This window comes from Bufo gargarizans, chromosome 2 (assembly GCF_014858855.1).
Source record: "Bufo gargarizans isolate SCDJY-AF-19 chromosome 2, ASM1485885v1, whole genome shotgun sequence".
Taxonomy (NCBI): domain Eukaryota; kingdom Metazoa; phylum Chordata; class Amphibia; order Anura; family Bufonidae; genus Bufo; species Bufo gargarizans.
Window position 1 is genome coordinate 342,276,498 of NC_058081.1, and position 25,773 is coordinate 342,302,270.

Here is a 25,773-nt window from a genome sequence, read left to right on the forward strand (position 1 = left end):
TGGATTAGTGTCAGAGTCCAGATGGGGAGAGGTGATGCAGACATGTGGTTTCCATGTGACTTTCATTCCAAAGCAACATCTTGTATGTGAACATAAGTAAAATGACCCAGATCAAGAAATTAGGGATGAGTGATCCTGGTGGAATAGTACCATGTGTAAAAACAGTCAAGACAAGGACAACACATGGTCAAGTAATGGATACAGATGTTATTACTGAAAACAGTCTCTCAGTATGCAGATATATAGCTGTTAATATGTGGGAAGAAGTCATGAGGTCCTGGGTTGTGTGCACGTAAGAAATTTCTTAAATGAACTTTCTAAACTAATAACTGGCCACAGTTCTCTAATGTGTCTTTGAAATTAAACCATGGTAATCTGATTTATATAAAGAGGAGTGAGGTCTTTATCTCCCAGTGTGAAAAAATTGTCAAGCGTGCTTGATTTCACAGCTATCAAGGAGGTGAGGGGCCCTGTATAGGGTTTTGAGCCCCAGCTTTCGGGTGGGAAGTTAATATCAGTTTCCTGGAGGTTTTTTATTAGGATTTATCTTTGTGTTAATGACTGGTTGGGTGTGTCTGGTGCAATAACTTATATTCAGGTTTAATTTGATTACATTGCCTCCATAAATGGGAGATCGTGCCATGTGTGTAACCTGTGAAGCTGCACAGAGGACTTGTAGGTTAGGGAGCCCATTGTTACCTTAAAAAGGGACTGAGCTAGTGAATTTCATAGCTCAATATTACTGGTGGATTTTCAGAGAGTGTGAAGGAGCCCATATACTATTCTTGCACAAATGCACTTTGCTGTGACCACCACTGCACCATTCACTTGTATCAGTGTACTGCAAAAGTCATACAATCCACCTACTGTCTGAGCAGTGCCCAAACACAGCTCAGACAACAGGGCAAGTGCAATGTAATAATCACCAGCTTCCTTATGCACAAGAATACGGTAAAATAACATAAAATAAGATTTTCCTCCATATATAAGTTTGGCTTTCCCCCCGTAAAACTGGGAAAATCATGTAAAAATTGCTGAAAAAAACATAGTGGGTCATTTACTATGCTGAAATACACTTTAAATTATGCGTATTTCAGGCACAGATAACGGCGCAACAGTTCGTTGCCCAGCTATCTGCAACTTCGTCCCTCACGCCAGGTCTAAAATTGTAGGCGTGGTGGGTTGGCAGGCCCATCTCATTTACCATTTTCTATGCCTGTTGTAGATGTAGAAAAAGGTCTAAATGTAAGACAGCTCGGAAACAGTCTTACAATTAGAACTGGTGCTGGATGCACCAAAGTTATGGAGAGACCTGCACTAGTTTAGGGATTTATTAAGACCAGTGTCTAAAACCCCTGTCTTAATAAATGTGCTCATAGTTTAAATGGTAGATATTCTAGAGGTTGCCTGGGGGATAAAATTTTGTTAACAAGGGACAAAACGGGTTAGAAATAAAAAAGAAGCATTACTCACCTCACAAACCTCTGCTGCAAATGTTCCAATGCAGATATTGTCATTGCTGTTCTCAACTTCTTCGTCCCGGCTTCGCACACCGGAAATGCAAGCTCAGCCAATCACTTGCTAAGGTGGGTCACTATTAAGGCCAGTGATTGGCTAAGCTTGCTTTTCCTGGCATTTCCAGTATGTCAAGTTGGGAGCAGGAAGTGTAGAGCAGCAGGAACCAGAACAGTGTTGGAATGGCAGCAGTGGGGGATCAGAGGAGGTGAGTAATTACCCTTTTTTTTATTTTTAGCATTTTCTTAAAGCCTCCCTTCCTTCATGTCTTCTTACTTCTATTAATGAATCCTGGTATTATTCTCTTCCTTTCATATGTTTGACAACTCCATACACCTCCTGAATTCAAACTCTGCTACTTTACCGAAAGAAAGAAATATAATAAATAAAACATATAAAATGTAATGTTTTAAAAAATAAAACAAAAAGTAAAAAAAAGAACAATTAACCTAATTAACAGTATACAAATAATATATAATATTTAAATAATTGATATCTCCACATCTATAGTAACCTACATAATAAGTTAAACAACATATGAATGATGATCGATGTAAGGCAATACAAAAAAAAAAAAAAAGACAAAAATACATTGTTTTTAATGTGATAATAGGCTATGAGAGTTCTAAGGAGATGAGAACATGTACTAAAAAGGATGAAAAGTAAAAATGCTTTTTGTAAAATAGTGAGTGCTAAAAATGCAGTTATAAACTATTTTTGTAAAACCTACATTCTTTCCCTAAGTATAATTGGCCCAAATCCCCTAGCTAAATGCTGGATTGGTGGGTAGCAGAGCACTAAGATACCCACCAATCATGTACCCTACAATGAGGCTAGAGGGAGATAAATAAAAAAAAAGGGCATGCATATGAGAGACACACACCATCATAGTATATAGAATTTTTGGCAATCGATTTAATTATGCACCAGTTCTTCCCCCATTTTTTTTAAAATATTGCATGTTAATAAAGTACCAATTATGAAAAACATAAACTGAACTTGATTAAGGTAAACTGTATCATCCTAATAGATTTAGTTTGGGCAAATCCATTGTTGGATACGTATCCATCATGCAATAACATGAGGGAGGAATCGGAATGGCTCCAAATGTATCCTGCAGCAAGACAACAACCCCCAACATACAACCAATGTCATTAAAGGGGTTGTCTGATCTTCTTTTACCTCCCCAGCAATGCCAGATCGCCCAACTTCCTGTCTGCTAAGTGGGTGATAACCTTTTGTTTGATTGACAGGCAAGCTACAGCGCTTGTGCATTTATGTGGACTCCCATGTCCCCAGCCACTAGACTGAGGGGAGATCATGCCTGTAAACCCTGACAATGAGCAGTAAATAAAGGGGGAAAACGAGACTACTGAAAAAGTAATGTCGTTGGAAAGTGCCTTAGTTTGAGTTTTTTTTTAAGAACTATCTTCAGTGTAAACAAGAACAAGGAGTCCTGGAAGTGATGAAATGGCTGCCACACAGCTCTTATCTCCACATCATCCAGTTTGCCTGGGATTACATAAAGAGACAGAAGGATTTGAACAAGCCTACATCCACAGAAGATCTGTGGTTAGTTCTCCAAGATGTTTGGAGCAACCTCCCTACCCTTAAAAACTGTGTGCAAGTGTACCTAGAAGAAATGATGCTGTTTTGAAGGCAAGGGATAGTCACATCAAATATTGATTTGATTTACATTTCTCTTTTGTTCATTCACTTTGCATTTTGTTAATTGATAAGAATATACTATTGACACTTCTATTTATGAAAGCATTTTACTTTCACACCTGTCAAACTTTTCCACAATACTGTAAATATCATCTATGGTGTACCAGTATGCCTTAGATTTTTCCTATCCTTCATCAGCACCAGGCGCACTATGTGCAGCACAGGCAGCGCACTGTATGTAGGCAAGCAATTATAGCTGAATGATAAAGTACATGGAAGATTTACTATACTGGACTGTAGTATTCAGGTTAAATTGCCGTGTTGGCACTTTGCAATAAATAAGTGGGTCTTGGGTTGCAGTTTGGGCACTCGGTCTGTGAAAGGTTCGCCATCACTGATCTATATATATATATATATATATATATATATATATAGGTGAAAAAAGTCCAATGGGAGCACCACCAGAGTACGGGTGCAAGGTCCAACGCAGGGCAGTGGCGAACCCCAAAATTGTACAAAGCGAAGAAGTAGGACTGCACTCCAAAATGTAGCAAAATAGCAGTGATTTATTCACCCATAATATGGCAGGTCTTGCGACGTTTCGGCTCACAAGAGCCTTCCTCAAGCGGCTTGAGGAAGGCTCTTGTGAGCCGAAACGTCGCAAGACCTGCCATATTATGGGTGAATAAATCACTGCTATTTTGCTACATTTTGGAGTGCAGTCCTACTTCTTCGCTTTATATATATATATATATATATATATATATATACACACACACACACAGTATATATGAACACATAACAAAGCATGTTCAGATATTTAGAGAGAGCAACAGAAAGGGCCAGATAAAGAAAATGCAATAAATATTTACCAGAATCGAAAAAGGGATTTTGCTTTCTTTCCTCTTTTGTTTCTGACTCATCTGAATAAGGAGACTCAGATGAAACCAGGTAACCTGTAAGATCTGTAAAAGGTAAATTGATGTTAGCAATTGCATTCTAGTTAGTGAAAAAATAGCTTAGAGTTCAGCATGGAACCGTAAAGGGGTTATCTCACTTCAGCAAATAGCATTTATTATGTAGGGGAAGCTAAAGGGGTTCTCCGGGCTCTTATCCTCATCAATTACAGCACCACACTTGTCTATAGGTTGTGCCTAGTGTCACATTTAATCTCTTTAGATTATCCTGCATAATTAAACTGCTGTCTCATCTTCTGGATAATGAACCACAGTCCAGCGCAATTTTTCAGACCTAATCCATTCAATCCTATGTTCATTGCAGACCTTTACCCTACTTGTTGTCTGGTTTGGAAAACCTATTTTCAAACATCCTTTCAGGGCCCTGACATGGATAGCCCATTCTCGTCTGCTCGGGGAGGTACAGGGAAATTGAATACAGAACTGAATGAGTTTTCTCTAGACGTCTGTACAGCACTGACATCCTATAATTAATATATGGGGGGGGGGGGACTCATGACAAGTTCTACAACATTAAAGTCCACATTCCTAGAAAATGTCAGCATTACTCCGGGTAACATGATTTCAGGACAAACTGCAAACTTGAATTCACATGCAGTTATATATTATTAGCAATCAGTACAAGTATAGAAAAAGATTCATTCCATTAGGCAGAAGTACAATTGCTACAATATTATTTGTGGATGGAAGCGACCCTAAGGGACCTGTTCTAGGGTCTCTACGTGTTTTGTTTGATGCAATGGAAAGTTGTGTAAAGTGCTCACCAGCTTTATAGTCAGGATGCACAGTCCAATAAACATCCAAACAATGCTCTTCCTTCCTCATACGATGATGACATTTGCAGTGGATGATGGGAGTCTTAGAAATCAGCTCAGCTGCCTCTTGACATGCCGAGGTGTCCGCTCTAGAGCAGTTCTTTAGCACTTGGTAAGTGCTATTACACAGAGGATCGTTCCTACACAGCTCCTCTGCTGATACGCAGTCAATCAGTTCTGGAGAGTTCATTGACAAGGTGAAGGCTGAAGAGCAAAAACACAAAGAGGATCATATGACGTACTCAAGGCTATGTCCATCATCTCAAACCAATTATTTCAGTTATTCCGTGGCAACTAAAATTAAGAAACATTTTTAAGTAGTTTTAATTTTAAAACAATCTATCTTTTAGTGTCTATAGCTCCTGCGTAAACCCATATGCCTCATGGTAAAAGATAACAAACCCATGTGTACCAAATGTATGAATGATAGGAGGCAATATGACTGCAGAATCAGACTATATGCACTTTTTGGTTGTCTTTTACCATGGAAACCTACTGGAACTGTAAATGCAAAACTGGACATTTTTAATTTGGATTGAGATTTACAAAGTTGCCTCATTTTTCATTTTAGATGCATTGTGAAGGTGCGCATAGCCTTTAAAGGGGTAATCCAGTTGTTGCAAGTTATCCCCTATCCTCAGGATTCGGGATAACTATTAGATCAGTGGTGGTCATACTGCTTGGAACCCCACTGACCACTAGAATGAAATGAACTGCTGCTCCATTCGTCTCTATGGGCGAGCACTGTACTTGGTTATCTCTGTCACTCCTGTATGGAATGGAGCGGCAGTGCACATGCTTGGACCAGCCACATTTATTTGCACTGCTGAGACCTCCATCGATCTAATAGTTCTCCTCTATTCTGTGGATAGGGTATAATTTGATAAAACCAGAGTATCCCTTTAAATATATACCAGTTCCTAGCTACAAGACATGTACTTATACACTGCAATAAAGGTAAACACAATATAACACCATATGACTTTGCAGTGCTCTGGTACATGAGCATAAGGAGGGGGTCTTGCAGTATATAGTCTGCATACAGATTCAGGTATTCTACCAATGCGTTTAGCTGAAAACTTAGTAACTTTCTAAGTGTTTAATAGCTGAAGTTCAACAATTCACTCCACATTATATCTGTTGCATCAATTAAACAAGACATTAAAATACTGTAGGAGAAAGGCTTTATTATCAGTTTTAGGAGCTGCTGGTTTTGCAAATCAGAGACTGTTCATATTTATAAATGAACAGAGACAAAGCATTTCGATCATGACCTGGGATCTTTTTCAGGTACAATTCACATAAAAGGTTAGTATATAAAATGAGAATGCTCGGACTGGGAGAAAACATCTGTATGTGGGTAAGTAACTGGCTCAGTGATAGAAAACAGAGGGTGGTTATTAATGGTACACACTCAGATTGGGTCACTGTCACTAGTGGGGTACCTCAGGGGTCAGTATTGGGCCCTATTCTCTTCAATATATTTATTAATGATCTTGTAGAAGGCTTGCATAGTAAAGTATCAATTTTCGCAGATGACACTAAACTGTGTAAAGTAATTAACACTGAAGAGGACAGTATACTACTACAGAGCGATCTGGATAGATTGGAGGCTTGGGCAGATAAGGTTTAACACTGACAAATGTAAGGTTATGCATATGGGAAGGAATAATGCAAGTCACCCGTACATACTAAATGGTAAAACACCTGGTAACACTGACATGGAAAATGATCTAGGAATTTTAATAAACAGCAAACTAAGCTGCAAAAACCAGTGTCAGGCAGCTGCTGCCAAGGCCAATAAGATAATGGGTTGCATCAAAAGGGGCATAGATGCCCATGATGAGAACATAGTCCTACCACTTTACAAATCACTAGTCAGACCACACATGGAGTACTGTGTACAGTTCTGGGCTCCTGTGAACAAGGCAGACATAGCAGAGCTGGAGAGGGTCCAGAGAAGGGCAACTAAAGTAATAACTGGAATGGGGCAACTACAGTACCCTGAAAGGTTATCAACATTAGGGTTATTCACTTTAGAAAATAGACGACTGAGGGGAGATCTAATTACTATGTATAAATATATCAGCTTCAGTACAGAGATCTATCCCATCATCTATTTATTGCCAGAACTGTGACTGTGACGAGGGGACATCCTCTGTGTCTGGAGGAAAGAAGGTTTGTACACAAACATAGAAGAGGATTCTTTACGGTAAGAGCAGTGAGACTATGGAACTCTCTGCCTGAGGAGGTGGGATGGTGAGTACAATAAAGGAATTCAAGAGGGGCCTGGATGTATTTCTGGAGCGTAATAATATTACAGGCTATAGCTACTAGAGAGGGGTCGTTGATCCAGGGAGTTATTCTGATTGCCTGATTGGAGTCAGGAGTGAGGACAATTGGTTTCTACTTCGCTGTTTGTTTGTTTTTTGCCTTCTTCTGGATCAACTTGCAGGATAACAGGCCGAACTGGATGGACAGATGTCTTTTTTCAGCCTTACAAAAAATATTTTCATGCCAAGCAACAGATTTCCATCCCACTAGTGGAAGCCCAACTATGCCACAGATCATTGATTTGTCATTGTAGCTTATGGCATTGTCATCTAAGATGACAGCCTTCTTTTGTGACATTGAAAATGCATGTTATAGGGCAGGAGCAGCTGAGCAAATTAATATATACTTTTTTGGGACAAGAAACTACTGTGTAGGAGTCCATTGTGTGGTCCTTCTTAATGACTGACAGCTATCTCTGTAGTACAGTCATACACTGAAACGATATATAAATCTGCTCAGCTCCTTCTTCTCTATAACAGGCTGCCTGCAGATATACAGATATGGATTTCGCTTTGACAATTTCAAATAAAAAGGCAGAGATAGATAGACCATGTGATTATGACAAGCATGATACAATATAATAACACCAACAGAATGCAATAACTAAAAAGATAAAGTCTAACACCAAAAAGAGAAGTACAAAAGCCTCACAACACCCACTGGATAGGGAAACACAGGGACCATATTCCTTGTTTGAATGGAGAGATGGCAGAGCATTCACACTACTGCTAAATTTAACTCTGTGGCCCCCACTGGAGATACACATGTAAAGAAGACGTGTCACCACAAAATGCAGTATAATATGCGAGCCGCAAGAGGAGCTGAGCAGATAGATGCATAGATTCAGTAAAACTTGTAATTTATACATTTAAGGCTCTGCTTTTTCTGACTTCAGTTGTACATGGGGGAGGTGTTATCAGTGATTGATAGCATTCCCTGGATAAGGCCTACTTCATATTTCAGTGCTTTGGTCAGCAATTTCCATCAATGATTGTGAGCCAAAATCAGGAGAGGATCATACACAGAGATAAAAGTACAATAGAGAGATTTGCAGCTGTTTTGTGTTTTCAACCCATTCCTGTTTTTGGCTCGCAATCACTGATGGAAATCAATGACCAAACCCTGAAGTGTGAACTAGGCCTAAGTGTGTTTAGAAAGGAAGCCGTCAGTCACTGATAGCTGTTTACAAGGATGGTCTTAAAGGGAACCTGTCACCTCCAAAATACATCCCAAGCCGCCAGCAGTACCTGAGAGTAGCCAGCAGCGTGTTTGTAACGATCATTTTCTTCCTGCAGACAGATGAAGCAAAAGCTGTAAAAATTTTCTTTAATCCCCTGCCGTTGCGCTTCTCCACACATGCTTGAAGTCAAAGGGGAAGCGGCCTCCTTGCTTCAAGTCACGGTAACAACGCCCCCTGCCCCTTCACTGTGACTGACAGCGCTTATGCATGACAGTCCAGCTGCCGAACCTTTCATCAGTTTTGACATAGGCTAATTATGGTATCATGTTGTAGGGCGGCCCCCACTAATGCCATGGGTGTTTTGTTTTGTTTTTTAAAAAGTCCCCCCGTTCATCCGCTGTGCTGATTTGGCTCTCTGTATTATATTGAGCAGTAAACTCGAAATGGGGAGGAGACGCAGTCTTCTGCTGTGGGAGTCTCCTTCTCCCTGGCTGCGAGCGCGATCCAATCAGAGCGGACCGGGAGCTCAAGTTCTCGCGAGATTCCTTCTCCCTGGCTATGAGCGGTTCGCTCTGATTGGATCGCGCTCACAGACAGGGAGAAGGAGACGCCCACTGCAGAAGACTGCGTCTCCTCCCCATTGAGCGTTTATTGCTCATTATAATACAGCGCGCCAAATCATCGGGGGGGGGGGCACAGCGGACGAACGGGGGGGGGGGGGCTTTGTTTAAAAAAAACACCCATGGCATCAGTGGGGGCTGCCCTACAAGGTAATGCCATAATTAGCCTATGTCAAAACTGATGAAAGGTCCTCTTTAAGTTCAGAAATAGCAGAGATTGGATTAATGGGAGGTTGGTTAAATCTTTTTCCAATCTGCTCATCTCCTCCTGCACTGCCTTTCGTTAAACATCTTCAGGAGTCCCATAGACTTTGATAGGTGATAATTTCCAGAGGTGTAACAAGTAACCATGGGGCCCCATAGCATAACCTGGAATGGGGCCACATTCCATTATGACAACTTTCAACATGTTCTGAAATGCTTATGATTGGTCTCCCTTATGCACAAGGCTAACGCTTAACGCACAGTGATGTCATAATAGTGAAATAATGTGCACAGTCAAATCACAGTATAGAAATAGAGCACACAGTGATCTCACAGCACAGATATAATAAAGACAACGATTTCACAGAACAGGAATAATCTACTCAGTGATGTTGCAACATTCACATTTAAGTACAATGCACATATTATGTCACAGTACAGAAATAGTGTATTGATGTCACAGCACAAGAAAAACGCATGAAGTAATGCAGAGCAAAACGAATAATGAAAACAGAAAACATAACCTTGAGGCTCCACAGTAAAACCTAGAATGGAGTTGTAGAAATTTTCCATGGCATCTTATGTACATTTTACGACTAACTTCACCTTGTGTCTCAGTGAATATGAGCCCCCCTTAGTTGTTGGGCCCCTTAGCAGCTGTTACGCCTGCTACACTGGTAGTTATGCCTATAATGACTTCTTGTTACCCGAATACCTCTCAAAATGTAACTTGAATGAACTTAAAGGGAACCTGTCACCAGGATTTTGGGTATAGAGCTGAGGACATGTGCTAGCGGCGATCTAGCAGCCCATCTGCAATACCCAGTCCCCATCGCTCTCTGTGCTTTTATTGTGTAAAAAAAAAAAACTTGATACATATGCAAATTAACCTGAGATGAGTCCTGTACATGAGATGAGTCAGGGACAGGACTCATTTCAGGTTAATTTGCATATGTATCAAATCGTTTTTTCTCCACAATAAAAGCACACAGAGCTATGGGGACTGGGTATTGTGGATGTGCTAGCGGCCTTCTAGCAGCCCATGTCCTCAGCTCTATGCACAAAATCCCGGTGACAGGTTCCCTTTAAGACATGAATGGAAAGGAAACAAAGTTACTCAGGCTCATGTAACTTTATAGTTTTATAACTTTTTTGAAAATAAATATAAGCTCCAGTTAAAAACAATCATTTTGCGCCTGTTAGGCAGGGCGACAGCAAGTTGCGGAAAAGTCACGCAACACAAATATACATGCAACTTATCTACAAATTACGTTTGCACCACTATTTTAGAGCTGGGATTTGGTTGCGAAAACAAAGCCTTGTCAGGGGTGATTCGTGTATCATGTGCGACTTACACCATTGAAATCAATGGTGTAAAAGTCATGCATGGCTTTAGACTTGTGACACAAAGACCAGCAGAGTTGGATTTACTTGCAGCATGTTGCATGTCACACTGCACAACATGGACATATATTATATAAAATGTCGTGCGACACATGTCGGCACGTAGGCCTAGCCTTAGACAGACTAAAATTATAGCCACATCAGGAATTTATGCATTATTCAAGATCTAGGTTCAGAAAGTTTGGCAAAAAAGATGGACTGTGAAGAATTATGTATTAGGTTACACTTACATCATACATTTTATATATAGTTGAGGATTTGGGGGACTTGGTTAGGATTAAATAGGACCAGTCACCTCTCCAGACATGGGTTTTAATAGCTTCATGCATTTCCCCTGTAATAACAATTCTGGAGCATCTATTCTTATGGCTCTATGTTGTGTCATTCCTTTATTATTGCTGCTAAAAGTTATGAATGAATTACTAGCAGTCTGCAGTAAGGGTACAGAGGGGAGGTAACCAGTTGGGGGGGGTGTACCTGCACAGACTGAAAATTGCAGCACTGATTGGATAGAGTGAGTCTGTGCAGGGACAGCCCCCCCTCCCCCCTGCCCAATTGGTTACCACCCCTCTGTACCTTTACTGCAGACTGCTAGTAATTGATTCATAACTTCTAATAGAAATAATAAAGGAATGGCACAACATAGAGTCATAAGAATAGATGCTCCAGAATTATTACATGGGGAATGCATGAAGCTATTAAAACAGGCATGTCAGAAGAGGGGACAGGTCCTCTTTAATGGTGTCCTCAATGCTGAGAAATACATGTCTCGTCAAACTCAAAGTGACAGGTGCCCTCCCCTTTTTCACACCATAACCCCGCCCAGAAATGCCATAACCCCGCCCAGATCTGCCCATTTCTCTCCCCTAGCCGCCCCAAACCACGCCTAAATGCCTCCCACTTTGATATGATTTTCCTATCATTTTATATGGTTTAATATAAATTTTATATCAAATGACAAGCTTTACATATCACTTTATAAGTCCTTATCAAATGATAAGCTTTTATTAACACTTTATATCCCATTTATAACATTTTGATACGGTTTTATAACACTTTTATATCATTTTGTGATTTGACAACACTTTGATATCATTTTGATATGACTTTTAAATATTGGCATGCCCGTGTATGACCAAAAGACGTATACTACACGGTCGGGCGTCTTTTAATTATAATAGCAATAATAAAAATCAAGGATGACAAAATTTAAATCATTTTAAAAAGTTTTATTCATTTTTCTTTATTTACAACACGTCAACTTACATTTTTAACAACCACTTAGAAGCCAACAAGTTTGTGTGTAATTACAACAGCGTATACATAATTCTTTCATGCGCTTCACTACAAAGGAGCGCACAACGCGATCATTTTTTCTAAAATCACTCGTAAACATTTTTAACACACTTTCAAAAGGTATTCCTTTAGCTATACAATGTAAGATATAGATGCAGTAATGGCCGCAGACCGAACTAGCGACGTCCTGGATTTGTCTGTTTAGATACCTTTTAGTCTTAGAAGTTTGTATAAAAATGTTATTAATTCAGCAGGAAATAGCTCACTCAACGGCGATAATCTATAACTATCAAAAAATATAGATAAGTCGTCAGGCTGTAATATAATTAAAATCCAGTGTCGCCCCCGCTTATACGAATTGTCTGTATTTACAATGAAGGCTGCCGGGCAGTCAAAGATTTTTTTTTTAGGTAATAAATCGCACGGAAATACACCTTTAAATATGCGACGGGCGTGAAAGTCGGTTTTAATAACACGTGTAATTTCATAATTATTCATTTTTATTGAGACGCATATAAAACTTCCCTTCTATTATTTATTTCAATAATGTTTTTATGAACTGAATACCTGATCATGTTAATAGTGTTTACAATTCAGCTCTGAGATTTTCGCTTTTTACTAGCGAGAAATGACTGCCGGGTTCTTGATCAGGCGATAAATAAAAAGCGAACAATTTGTAGCCGTTCAAAAATTCGGACCTGCCCATGGATAAAGCGTTGTCAGCCTTATGCTTTCCCGAAATATGGACGAGCGACATATATTCTCGAACCGCTGACTGGTAGGTTGAAACGGTTTTGCGGGTATCTGTTGCCCCCCGGCCAAATATAATGCCGCATAATTAGCATTATAACGGTTGAAGCACAAAGATTTCTTTGGCAATGACCTGAAAATGACTCATTGTCCACAAACGTTAGTATTACTGTTCTCGGTATGTTCCCCAGAAAAATATTATCATGGTTAGATATGCGAACAAATTTTCGTACTTCTCTGAATAAAGGCTCTACGCCGCCATAAGAGCTGACAGCTTTCAGCGTGTAGTACTGTTTTCGCAATATCTCAGCAATACCCATCATTTTAGCAAGGTTTTTAAGCAGCGTCTATCAAACAATACGACCCAACTGTTTACGCAATTTTGTGGATTTATTGTAAAAAGAAAAAAGCGGAGTACATTTTATTTAAAAACAGTTTATGTAAAACTAATAAAAACATTACAAGACGTTGCGTACAAACACATTTTATATACATTCAAAGTAAACATTTTTATGTAAAACAAATAAAAACATTATAATGCGTTACATACAAATACATTTTATATACATTCAAAAGTGTAGCATCTTCAAAAGCTTCTAAAAAGAAACGTGTTTTACTGGGGTACATTTGCCGCGCCAACGTAATAATCTGTAATTTATCACGAGGGTTCTTAAAAAAGACCATGTATTTAGTGTTTAAATTTATGGTTCGGCTTTTCTTACCCTGACAAAATAAATTTGCACAAGATACATAATGCTCAAGTTTCTGTGGTGTACGGATTTGGTGAATGCATTTTGCATTTCAAGATTTTCACAAGCCGCCTTCATTAAATCATTGACTGCCAAATTTACCTTGTCCGGCGGGAATTGATCAGCGGCTATAACATTTTGCGGTATTCCCTCGACAAACCTGATATTTGTAAACAAATGGGTTAGTTCATAGTGCAATTTCTGCCAACAAGCGTAAAACCAAATGACATTATCAGGTTTGTGCGCCATTAACGTATCCGCTTGTATTAACAAACGTTTAACAAAAAACTCTTTCCGGAATTTGAGGGGCCTGCTAAAATACATGAAAAAGGGTGTTGAAATTAAGCCGCCATGTTTAATAGCCGGAAGGTAGCATTGTAAAGTTGTCAGTCAGACGTCGCTTTGTGTAGACACACTTTAGCGTTTTACGTAACGGTTTTGTCTCTACGGTCAAACGTTTTATGTTTCTGAAAATTCCGTTTTTCTCAATACCTATTGTTTTCTGCCTCTCGGGATCGGAGTTGCGTGAGTGGTCCGGTACAAGGTGTTTTAAACTGTCAAAATTAACAAGTCGGGCGTTAGCGACGTTGAGCGTTATACCCTTAACCTTTAATACAGTTTTACCGTTGTTGAATTTGTAACCGTACGTCAACGTTAGAACCATTTATCTAGAATGTGTATTCCATCAACAGCGCGACTTAGTGAATTTTAACAGTACCATGTACACAGAACATTTTAAATTCGCTAACCTCGAAGCCATTCGTTCATTTGTCAACGCTCTTAATGCTATACACGCAGTTATACAATCTTTGTTAGAGTTTTACGTGTGATTATAACCAACTGCGCTTAGACAATGGCGAGACGTTTGACTCAGTTTTTTCAAATAGATATTCTAGAGATATATTTAGCGCCGAAACATTCTAGAACAATATCGCTAACACTTTACAGAGCAACGCGGAGTGCATAGCCGGTAATTCACTTAAACTAGTCGTCATCATTGTCAGGGACCGTTGCGGTGGTGCCCGAAGTTGTTTGGGCGGCGTAGCGTATAGCTGTATTATTGAACGCAAAAAAACAACATTTATACGTTTGCCTGGCTGACTTTGGAGGGGGGCCGCTTTGAGCGACGCCGTGTTGTTAGCTAAAGCCCAACAACTGCATCGCGATTTACAAATACCCGAAGGGCGTTTGGTATCTTTTCGCAAAATTGTTTAGTTTGAAAAAATATTTAAACATAACAATTAAAGTTTTGTATCACAATAGGCGCATACAGGCAATACCGCTAAAGAAAAGACGGTTTATAAAATGCATCATGAAAATCATAATTACGGCATTAAAAATCTAAAAGCTTTTATCGGAGCCAAATATTTTTGCGTCCGGTGCTGCTCTGTATACAACAATAAACACCAACATGGCTGTATACAGTATTAGTAAAGCGTGTCAGCGGTCAGATTGCGTTGATCAGGACTATAATGTTTGGTGCCCGATATGCCTGGTGCTTTGTCGTTCAGGGACGTGCTTTGAAATGCACAGAAACCATCACTTAGTGATAATGCGTTTTGTAAGAAAAAACCTTTTTCCGTTTTTGTTACAGATATATAGACTGGGGCGCTGAGCACAAGTGTAGCGGTCTAAATTGCAGCGTCTGCGGCGGGCTGGTTGGCAAATTTGACGACCACGTCTGTTACATGCAGCCTTGCAGCCTTACAACTCCAAACAAGCGACTGACAAGTACATCTTTTACGACTTTGAGTGCCTCAAGAAACAGGCAGACATTACCCAATTACATTTACGCAACTACATTATACGGCCCTAATTCCTAGCAATTTAGCGGTAAATCCTGTACGCACAATTTTGTGCGCTTTTTTATCGACGGAAAGTTTTCCGGCTACACGTTCATAGCACAGAATGTCGGTCATAACAACGCTTATTTTGTTATACAGGAGCTGATCAATGAAACATTTAAAATTGACATTATAAACCAAGGTGGATGGTTAATGTGTGTTACCCTGACTGATTAAAAAAATTTGACTCATAGATTCATTAAATTTCATACCGATGAAGCTCAGTAAGATGCCCAAAGTCACTTCCCGCAGTTTTTCAATACGGAAGAAAATCAAAATTACATAGGCGTCGTCTCGGATGCGCGGTATTACGGATGCGATTATATGATGCCCGGCGAGAAAAAAGAATTCATGGTGTGGTACGAAGAACATAAAAATTTCACCTTTAATTTTCACGAAGAGCTAAGAGCTCTTAATAATATGGCTATACGCTACGCCGCCCAAACGACTTCAGGCACCACCGCGACGGTCCCTGACAATGATGACGACTAGTTTAAGTGAATTACCGGCTATGCACTCCGCGTTGCTCTGTGAAGCGTTAGCGATATTGTTAAAAAATGTTTCGGCACTAAATTCATCTCTAGAATATCTATTTGAAAAAACTGAGTCAAACGTCTCGCCATCGTCTAAGCGCAGTTTGTTATAATCACATGTAAAACTCTATCTAACAAAGATTGTATAGCTGCGTGTATAGCATCAAGAGTGTCAACAAATGAACGAATGGCTTCAAGGTTAGCGAATCTAAAATGTTCTGTGTACATGGTTAAAATTCACGCTGTTGATGGAATACACGTTCTAGATAAACGGTTCTAACGCTGACGTACGGTTACAAACTCAACAACGGTAAAACTGTATTAAAGGTTAAGGGTATAACGCTCAACGTCGCTAACGCACGACTTGGTAATTTTGACAGTTTAAAACACCTTGTACCGGACCACTCACGCAACTCCGATCCCGAGATGCAGAAAGCAATAGGTATCGAGCAAAATTGAATTTTCAGAAACAGAAAATGTTTGACCGTAGAGACAAGACCGTTACGTAAAACGCTAAAGTGTGTCTACACAAAGCGGCGTCTGACTGACAACTTTACAACGCTACCTTCCGGCTATTAAACATGGTGGCTCAATTTCAACACCCTTTTTCATGTATTTTAGCAGGCCCCTCAAATTCCGGAAAGAGTTTTTTGTTAATACAAGCGGATACGTTAATGGCACACAAACCTGATAACGTCATTTGGTTTTACGCTTGTTGGCAGAATTTGCACAATGAACTAACCCGTTTGTTTACAAATATCAGGTTCGTCGAGGGAATACCGCAAAATGTTACAGCCGCTGATCTATTCCCGCCGGACAAGGTAAATTTGTCAGTCAATGATTTAATGGAGGCGGCTTGTGAAAATCTTGAAATGCTAAATGCATTCACCAAATATGTACACCACAGAAACTTGAGCACTATGTATCTCGTTCCAAATTTTTTTGGTCAGGGTAAGAAAAGCCGAACCATAAATTTTAACACTAAATACATGGCCCTTTTTAAAAACCCTCATGAGAAATTACAGATTATCACGTTGGCGCGGCAAATGTACCCCGGTAAAACACGTTTCTTTCTAGAAGCTTTTGAAGATGCTACACTTTTGAATGTATATAAAATGTATTTGTATGTAATGCATTATAATGTTTTTATTTGTCTTACATAAAAGTTTTTTACTTTGAATGTATATAAAATGTGTTTGTACACGTCTTGTAATGTTTTTATTAGTTTTACAAAAACAGTTTTTAAATAAAATGTAGTCAGCTTTTTTCTTTTTACAATAAATCCACTATCTTGATTAGTTAAAACTGCGTAAACAGAAGGGTCGCATTGTTTGATAGACGCTGCTTAAAAACGTTGCTAAAATGACGGGTATTGCCGAGATATTGCAAAAACAGTACTACACGCCAAAAGCTGTCGGCTCTTATGGCGGCGTAGAGCCCTTATTCAGAGAAGTACGAAAATTTGTTCGCATATCTAACCACGAGAATCTTTTTCTGGGGAACATACCGAGAACAGTAATACTAACGTTTGTTGACAACGAGTCATTTTTAGGTAATTACCAAAGAAATTCTTGTGCTTAAACCGTTATAATGCTAATTATGCGGCCTTATATTTGGCCGGGGGGGGGCTGCAGATACCCGCAAAAATGTTTTAACCTAATTTCCAAGACGAATCAGCGGTTCGAGAATATATGTCGCTCGTGCATATTCCGGGAAAGCATAAGGCTGACAACGCTTTATCCGCGGGCCAGTCCGAATTTTTGAACGGCTACACATAACCCGGCGGTCATTTCTCACTAGTAAAAAGCGGAAATCTCAGAGCTGAAATTATATTTGCTGAGCCAGTTGTAAACACTATTAACATGATTGTGTATTCAGTTCATGAAAACATTATTGAAATACCGTAAATAATAGAAGGGAAGTTTTATATAATTTTCAATAAAAATGAATAATTATGAAATTACACGTGTTATTAAAACCGACTTTCACGCCCGTTGCATATTTAAAGGTGTATTTCCGTGTGATTTATTACCTAAAAATAAAATAATTGACCGCTCGGCGCCCTACATTGTAAATATGGACAATTCGTGTAAGCCGGGACGTCACTGGATTTTAATTATATTACAGCCTGACGACGTATCTATATTTTTTGATAGTTATGGATTATCGCCGTCGAGTGAGCTATTTCCTGCTGAATTTCTAAAACAATTTATACAAAAATTCTAAGACCATAAGGTATCAAAACAGACAAATCCAGGACATCGCTAGTTCAGTCTGCGGCCATTTCTGCATCTATATCTTACATTGTATAGCTAAAGAAATACCTTTTGAAAGTGTATTAAAAATGTTTACGAGTGATTTTAGAAAAAATGATCGTGTTGTGCGCTCCTTTGTAGCGAAGCGCATGAAACAATTATGTATACGCTGTTGTAGTTACACACAAACTTGTCGATCCCTAAGTGGTTGTTAAAAATGTAAGTTGACGTGCTGTAAATAAAGAAAAATTCATAAAACTTTTTAAAATGATTTAAATCTTGTCATTCTTGATTTTTTATCATTGTTATTATAATTAAAAGACGCCCGGCCGTGTAGTATACGTCTTCTGGACATGTCCGGGCATGCCAATATATAAAAGGCATATCAAAATGATATCAAAGTGATATCAAATCACAAAATGATATAAAAGTGGTATAAAACCATATCAAAATGTTATAAATGGGATATAAAGTGTTAATAAAAGCTTATCATTTGATAAGGACTTATAAAGTGATATGTAAAGCTTATCATTTGATATAACATTTATATTAAGCCATTTTTCTTACCATTAGCATATGCAATAGGTGTTGCTGGAGATACAGACATAATTTTGTTTCCTGAAAAGAGATGCTAAAAAATATGGATAGATACTGCGTAGTGTTTGCCTCAGCTGTTGAAACGATACCTGTAGTTTTGTGTTAACTCTGCTATAGACAGATCCCGAGAAAATTAACACCTCTCAGGTTGTCACAGCTGCTACCTGATACTCATGTGTGTGGTCTTGTAGGAAATGAAAAGTTTAATATTAGGATGTATGGACCGTGAGTTTCAGGTAACAGCTGTCGCCCTGTGCTATGATCTTAACCCATTTCAGGTTTCAATCTAATGTACACTTGTGGACCTGTGGGAAAATGTATTGGGGGTGTTTTAATGAAAATAGTTGTATAGTTGACAGGATGTACTCATGACAGCTGCACTTCTTGAATTAAAATGAACTACCAAGTAGTATAGCAGGAATGTGACATTTCAGGTTTTTAATTTAAATTCAGTGTGTTGACTCAGCTGCCCAGTGTGGTGGGAGTTAAATTACACTCATGCACTCACAATGGGGGTAGATTGAACTTACTTTTCATAGATATGCATATACTGTAAGCTTGGGCTGCAGTTATAAGAGCACTTTTAATTTACATGGTATAGCATTATAATTAAATTTATAAAACTTTTAAAATTTTGTCATCCTTGATTTTTTATCGTTGCTATTATAATTAAAAGACGCCCGGCCGTGTAGTATACATCTTTTGGACATGTCCGGGCATGCCAATATATAAAAGGAATATCAAAATGATATCAAAGTGATATCAAATCACAAAATGACATAAAAGTGGTATAAAACTGTATCAAAATGTTATAAATGGGATATAAAGTGTTAATAAAAGCTTATCATTTGATAAGGACTTATAAAGTGATATAAAAAGCTTATCATTTGAAATAAAAATTATATTAAACCATATAAAATGATAGAAAAATCATATCAAAGTGGGAGGCATTTAAGCGTGGCTTGGGGCGGCGAGGGGAGAGAAATGGGCGAGGTTAAGGCATTTCTGGGAGGGGTTATTGTGTGGAAAAAGGGGAGGGGCACCTGTCACTTTGAGTTTGACGAGACATGTCCCACTATACTACTCAGGCAGATACTCATCGATCATGCAATACCATCAGGAAGACAGCTGACTGTCTCCAAATTTATTCTGCAGCAGTACAACGACCCCAAACATACAGCCAATGCTATTAAGAACTCTCTTCAGCGTAAAGAACAAGAATTCCTGGAAGTGATGAAATGGCCCCAACAGAGCTCTGATTATCCAGTCCGTCTGGGATTACATGAAGAGAGAGAAGGATTTGAACAAGCCTACATCCACAGAAGATCTGTGGTTAGTTCTCCAAGATCTTTGGACCAACCTTCCTGTGGAGTTCCTTCAAAAACTATGTGCATGTATAACTAGAAGAAATGATGGTTTGAAGGTAAAGAGTGGTCATGCCAAAGATTGATTTAGTTTAGATTTCTCTTTTGTTCATTCACTTTGATAAAAATTAATATTAAACCTTCAATTTTTTTAATTATTCTTACTTTGCCACATTTTTTTCCACACCTGCTTAAAACATTTGCACAGTACTGTATACATTTCCAAGTTCACACTTTCGTATTTTAATCAGTTATTTCCATCAGTTATTGTGAGCCCAAACCAGTAGTGAAGCCTTCACAGAGATAAGGTATAATGGAAAGATCTGCACCTGTTCTGTGTTAGTGAACCGCATCTAGTTTTGGCTCACAATAACTGATGGAAATAACTGAATTGTGAACTTGGCCCTATTTGTTAAATGGGGTATCACAATATAAAACAGATTATTCCAATGTGTGATACATGTAGAGATATGGACGAGCTCTTTAGCAGTAGCTATCTTCTCCCTACCTATAAATGCAACTGATAAAAAATCTGTTCAACTTTAACCTCTTCAGGACACATGATGCACCGGTACGTCATGTTGTCCTGGTTCCAGATACATGACGTACCGGTACGTTATATATGGTTCCGATCACCGCCGCCCGGCGGGCGGTGATCGGAAGCCAGTGCCTGCTCAAATCATTGAGCAGGCACCTAGGCTAAATGCGCCGGGGGTCCTGTGACCCCCCATGTCGGTGATCGCAGAAAACCGCAGGTCAATTCAGACCTGCGGTTTTCTGCGTTTCCGGGTTATTCGGGTCTCTGAAGACCCGATAACCCAGAACAGGATGGTGATCGGTGGTGTGATTTTACCCCACCAATCACCATCCTACGATCCTGAGAGGTGATGGTGACATCACCTCTCAGAATCGCCTCTGATTGGTTGGTGGGCAGGCCGGCGGGAGATTCAAATGTTGCCAGCGCTGCCTGCACGTCGTCGATTTGTGCCAGCATCACCCCTTCTGTGCCCACCAGGACCCGATCTGTGCCCCAGCACCCCCCATCTGTTTAGCAGGTACTTAGGGAAAGTATAGGGAAAGGTTGGGCTAGGCAGGGAAAATAAAGGGAAAGTTAGTTTGAAAAAGTTTGATTGCATCACCCTAAGTAGGGTGTCTGGGGTCCACAGCACAGCTGTGTGACCCTAGACCCCCCACTTTTTTGTGGTGCAGGATTTTTTTTTTTTGCCCTTTTTTATAGTTATTTTTTTTTTCCTGTTAGTTTTAGGGTGAGTTCGCGAACACCCGTGCCCCCACACACACGCACACCAAATAAAGATTTACACACACGCAGATACACACTCCCCTATGGCCCGCCGGACATTCTCGGCCGAGGAGGCATACGCCCAGCTTGCCTCCGACTCAGAGAGTCCCAGTGAGGACGAGGATGACCCCACTTTCCTGTTGTCATCCGCGTCCTCCTTATCATCTAGCGATGATGATGAGCCGCCAGGCGGAGCAAGGGGACCGCCATGTTAGGGACCCTGTGGCCCACCCTAGTATGAGCAGCTCTGGGGCTCGTACTAGTTTTCCGGCCCACCAGTTAAATCCACCGGAGCACCCTGCTGGTGAACTTGTCTGGTGTACCCCAGAGCAATATGAGCCTGCGATTCCTGATTTTGTAGGCCAATCAGGAATCCAGATTTCCACTGTGGGCTACACTGAATATGACTTTTTTTGTCATTTTTTCAGTGTACGCCCAACAGTTCGTTGCGCAACACCCGGGCTCCTTTTTGGCTAGGCCCGGTTGCTGGATGCCGGTCAGTGCAGCCGAGATGAGGACATTTTGGGGCCTCGTGCTGCATATAGGCCTGGTCAAGAAACCCAGTGTCAGGCATTACTGGAGTGGGGACGTCCTCTACCAGACCCCACTTTACAGTACAGCCATGACACGCTCCCGGTTTGAGGCCATCCGGAAATGTCTGCATTATTCAGATAATGCAGCATGTCCCCCCCCCCGAGGTGATCCTGCCCATGACCGTCTGTATAAGATACGGCCGGTCATCGATCACTTCGGGGCCAAATTCATGGAGTCCTATGTACCTGGAAGAGAGGTTGCGGTTGATGAGTCTCTCATTGTGTTCAAGGGGAGACTCATTTTCCGCCAGTATGTTCCCTCCAAGTGGGCAAGGTATGGCGTGAAGCTATACAAACTTTGTGAGAGTACCTCAGGGTACACTTACAAGTTTTGTGTATACGAGGGGCGAGATTCCCGTATTCAACCCCCAGAATGTCCCCCCACTCTGGGTGTTAGCGGGAAACTTGTGTGGGGCCTTATGCACCGACTGCTAGATAAGGGTTACCACCTTTACGTGGATAACTTTTATACTAGTATCCCCTTGTTCCAGTCCCTTGTCGCCAGATCCACGTACGCTTGTGGCACCGTGCGGAAAAATCAAAGCAGCCTCCCTGCCCTCCCCCTCCAGGTACCTATCCCCAGGGGTGAGACCCATGCCCTTACCTCTGGAAACCTGTTGCTGGTCAGGTATAAGGACAAGAGGGATGTCCTTGTACTGTCCACATTTCATGGTAACGGCATCACCCCTGTCCCTGTGCGAGGTACAGCGGCAACGGTCCTCAAGCCCAATTGTATCGTCGACTACAATCGGTATATGGGAGGAGTTGATCTCTCTGATCAAGTCCTCAAGCCATATAATGCCATGTGCATAACCCGGGGATGGTACAAAAAAGTTGGTCTACTTGGTGCAGGTTGCCATGTACAACTATTTTGTGTTGTCCCAGAGCGCTGGCAACACAGGGACATTCCTTCAGTTCTATGAGGCAGTCCTCAAGGCCCTGATCTTTTCAGACCGGGAAAGAGCAGGCCGGAGTACCTCGGGAACTGTAGGCGCCCGGATCGTCCCTGGCCAACACTTTCCAGGTGTGGTCCCCCATACTGGAAAGAAGGGACGAACCCAAAAAAGGTGCAGAGTGTGTCACAGGAGGGGGATACGGAAGGACACCACTACTCAATGTGACACGTGCCCGATCATCCGGGCCTCTGCATTATTGGTTGCTTCAGGGAGTACCACACTTCCATGGAGTACTAAATTTATATCCCAATTTAGCACTGACATCGGATTAAAAAAAAATAGTTCTCAGACTTGAGACACCCCAAAAAATTGTAAAAACTAAAATAATTTATTAAAAGTATACAAATTAGGTATCTCAGCGTCGGTAATAATCTCCTCTATAAAAATACCCCATGACCCAACCCCCAAGATTAACACGGTCCCAAAAAAAATAAAAGGTGCAAAAAATGATTATTTTTGTCACCTTATATAACAAAAAGTTTAATAGCAAGTGATCAAAAAGTCATATAGCCCCCAAAATAGTGCCAATAAAACCATCCTCTCATCCCGCAAAAAATGAGCCCCCACATAAGATAATCGGCAAAAAAAAAAACCCCAAAAAAAGACTCTTAGACTCTTAGAATTTTTGTATTAAAGGATAATATAGTCTAAAACCTAAATAATTATTTATTAGGTATCCCCGCGTCTGTAAGAATCTCCTCTATAAAAATACCCCATGACCTAAACTCCCAGATTAACACGGTCAAAAATAAATAAATTTTAAACTGTGCCAAAACCGCTATTTTTGGCACTTTGTCATTTCAATCCGTTTTTTCCGGTAACAAAGCAAGGGTTAACAACTAAACAAAAGTTAATATTTATTACCCTGATACTGCAGTTTACAGAAACGCCACATTTGTGGTTGTAAACTGCTGTATCAGTAAAAGGGAGGCCGCAAAAGGAAAGGACCGACATGGTTTCTGGAAGGCCGATTTTGATAGCCTTTTTTATTGACACCATGTCCCTTTTGAAGCCCCCTTGATGCCCCCCTAGAGTAAAAACTCCCTAAAAGTGACCCCATCTAAGAAACTACACCCCTCAAGGTATTCAAAACTGATTTTACAAACTTTATTAACCCTTTAAGTGTTCCTCAACAGTTAATGGCAAATGGAGATGAAATTTCAGAATTTCAATTTTTGGTAACCTTGCCTCACAAAAATGTAATATAGAGCAACCAAAAATCATATGTACCCTAAAAATAGTCCCCCCAAAAATGCGACCTTATCCCGTAGTTTCCAAAATGGGGTCACTTTTAGGGAGTTTCCAATAACTCTTGTGCAACACCTAAAGGGTCAACGAAGTTTGTAAAATCAGTTTTGAATACCTTGAAGGGTGTAGTTTCTAGAATGGAGTCATTTTTGAGTAGTTTCTATTATGTAAGCCTCGCAAAGTGACTTCAGACCTGTACTGGTCCCTAAAAATTGTTTTTTTTGATTTGCTTCTAAACTTCTAAGCCTTGTAACATCCCCAAAAAATAAAATATCATTCCCAGAATGATCCAAACATAACGTAGACATATGGGGAATGTAAAGTAATAACTATTTTTTGAGGTATTACTATGTATTATAGAAGTAGAGTAATTGAAACTTGTAAATTTGCAATTTTTTACAAATTTGGGGTAAATTTTGTATTTTTTTATAAATAAATAAAAATAATTTTGACTTCATTTTACCAGTGTCATGAAGTACAATATGTGACGAAAAAACTATCTCAGAATGGCCTGGATAAGTCAAAGCGTTTTCAAGTTATCACCACTTAAAGTGACACTGGTCAGATTTACAAAAAATGGCCTGGTCCTTAAGGTGAAATAAGGCTGTGTCCCTAAGGGGTTAATAGGATTATTCCCGGTATTCCAGACTAGCTTCGGGACCACAAATTCTGCCATATGAGCCCACACATATTTGACTATCTTTGGCCAAACCTGCTATTGTCCACAAGGCTGGCCAGAGGCCAACTATGTAATGTGTTTCTGACTCTCCCTCCAACACATGATGTTTGGGGAGAGAAGGATCAGGCATGTTGAATATTAACACCTGATCCTTGAGTTCTCCTGGGAGATAAGCAGTCAACAGAGGTGTCTGACAGTGGCTTTTTCCTCTCTCTCCAACAAAAACACATAAACATGTATAGGGGAGTCAGGAGAGATAGCTCTTTGGCCGACAGATATAGAAGGGATATGTATGGGCACCTTAACAGAGCTACTGATACTTTAGCATGTCGACAGGGAGATTCCTATAGGGAATTTCTACTGATAAATGAAGGCTGTATTAGACCAGCAGATTAGCAGGCGATTGTCAGGAAGGGAAGCGTTCCTTCCCAGCAATCACCTGTTCATCAGCGGAGAAGACCGCTGCTATTACATGCATTATTGTTTGTCGGCAGCAGATCATGTGTAGACACCACTATCTGCCGCTGGCAAATTATTTTTAAACCTGTTGAAAGATTCCAATTGTCCAATGAACGAGCAAACTGGTAACTCGGCGACAGTATTACACTGCCAGATCATCACTAACAAGCAATACTAAGACTATCTGCCTGTCGAATACAAGCTTTAGTAAAATGATAATATATTTTAAATATTACCTATCAGCAATACCTGTATTAGATAACAGTAAAGGTAAATTAGAAGGTAAAGGCACTATTATTAGAGTAGTCGTTTTTTTCAGGTTTTTCAGGATAGCTAAAAAAGGATTAATCTCTATGGAGAAGTTTGCGGTGAAGATTTCCTGGTTTATGGTAAAGCATCCCTTGGATGCTGCAACTCTCTAATTTTCTCCTAG

At 40.1% G+C, this 25,773-nt stretch overlaps 1 protein-coding gene across 1 annotated transcript in view; it reads right to left on the minus strand.

The window, feature by feature from the left end:
* GFRA3 (GDNF family receptor alpha 3) overlaps positions 1-25,773 on the minus strand; it is a 61,758-nt gene that overhangs the window by 12,010 nt on the left and 23,975 nt on the right. Inside the window, exons 2-3 of the mRNA XM_044277368.1 lie at positions 4,925-5,179; positions 4,056-4,148 (exon numbers count right to left, since the gene is read on the minus strand). Of these exons, the coding sequence (XP_044133303.1) occupies positions 4,056-4,148; positions 4,925-5,179 (348 nt within the window). The remainder of the gene's footprint in view (positions 1-4,055; positions 4,149-4,924; positions 5,180-25,773) is intronic.